The 1,550-nt window shown below is 39.2% G+C and overlaps 1 protein-coding gene across 1 annotated transcript; it reads left to right on the forward strand.

The window, feature by feature from the left end:
- Window positions 1-996, forward strand: LOC148830610 (olfactory receptor 1E16-like). Its single transcript, XM_088919957.1, has one exon. The coding sequence runs from the start codon at window positions 1-3 to the stop codon at window positions 994-996; it is 996 nt and encodes a 331-aa protein (XP_088776083.1).
- Window positions 997-1,550: the final 554 nt, after the last annotated feature.

A 1,550-nucleotide genomic window follows, 5' to 3' on the forward strand; every position in this document is an offset into this window, starting at 1 on the left:
ATGTCAGACACAAACCAGTCCTCCATAAAGGAGTTCATCATTGTTGGTTTCCCAGGACTTCAGCCTCAATACCATTCACTTGTGGCTCTGGTTTTCTTTCTTGTCTATGTGACCATTTTGATCGGCAATATCCTGACAACTGCTTTGCTTTTCTTAGAAAGAAGTCTCCAGAAACCCATGTATTATATCATTTTAAACCTTGCTTTGTCAGACATATGCTTCAGCACGGTCACTTTGCCCAAGATCATTGTCAGGTATTGGTTTCAATTGAAGAGTATTTCATTTGTGGGTTGCTTTGTCCAGAAGCAGTTAGTACATTATTTTGGAACACTGAATTCATTCATCATGATGCTGATGGCTTTGGATCGCTATGTGGCAATATGTTTCCCTCTCAGGTACCACATGCTGATCACCAACAGGACAATCTTGATCCTTAGTGGCATGCTATGGCTGATATCCTGGATCTTCCCCACTGTGACTACAATTCACCAGTTAGCACTATCATACTGTGGGCCCAACACAATTAATCATTGTTACTGTGATTCTATTTCCATTACAAACTTAGCATGTGATGACCGTACCTTGAGTACAGTGGTTTCATTTGTTTTAGCTATGTTGGTGTTACTGGTCCCTCTCTCTTTTACTATATTTTCATATGGTCATATCATTATCTCAGTCCTGAGGATTGCAAACACCCAAGGTCGATACAAAACTTTTTCCACTTGTAGCACACAGTTATGTATCATTTCTCTCTATTATATTCCCCGCTGCACTGTTTATACAGCAAACTTGCTGCTTGTCATAATCAGCGCTGATTGGCGCATCCTCACAATCCTTTTATATAGCCTGCTCCCTCCCATGGTGAACCCACTCATATACTTCTTCAGAACTAAAGAAATCAAACAGAGCTTGACAAAAAGATTCAGAGGTAAAAAGATTGCTGTCCAAACTGAATCTCTTCCATTTGCAATTGAAACAAAGCAAAGTAAAAAATGATTTAAAACTAACAAGATAATAAAAACAAATATGTATAAATGCATAAGAAGCAGGAAATACGAAAACATCATGTAACAACGTATATTTTCCAAACAATGTCCCAGCAGTTTTTAACAGAATGCATCTCGAACAGAACAGTGAGGCCCAGAGATCTTCCTTCATTCCTGAGAAGCATGAAGAATCTAACCTTCCTAAAGTCCCCTCTTCATTCCACAGGTGAAGCAATTTCTCATTTAAAAAACTATGAAATTGGCCTGCGGGCTCAGAGTGGCTGCAGTATGTCATCTCGATGGGTGTCGCACCTTACAGGTGGACATTTGAATCTTCTGTACTGTAGGTAAAGCACTTTGGGATCCATTGGAATAAATATTCCTAAAAAAATACAATTAATCATTATGTGACCAGCAGTACAATCCAATGGGAAATGTGCCAGGGCTGCCTATTCATGGTATGAAAATTATCTTGTTGTGCGTGATGAAGACCAGATGTGCAATTAAATCTTTGAGAACAGGAGTTGCCCATTCCTGTTCTTTTTCTGTTTTATCCGTCAAGAG

The sequence above is a fragment of the Atractosteus spatula genome, chromosome 7 (assembly GCF_055471065.1).
Source record: "Atractosteus spatula isolate fAtrSpa1 chromosome 7, fAtrSpa1.hap1, whole genome shotgun sequence".
NCBI lineage: Eukaryota > Metazoa > Chordata > Actinopteri > Semionotiformes > Lepisosteidae > Atractosteus > Atractosteus spatula.

Coding starts and splice junctions, on each gene's coding strand:
- LOC148830610 (XM_088919957.1), top strand. CDS start 1: ATGTCAGACACAAACCAGTCCTCCATAAAGGAGTTCATCATTGTTGGT.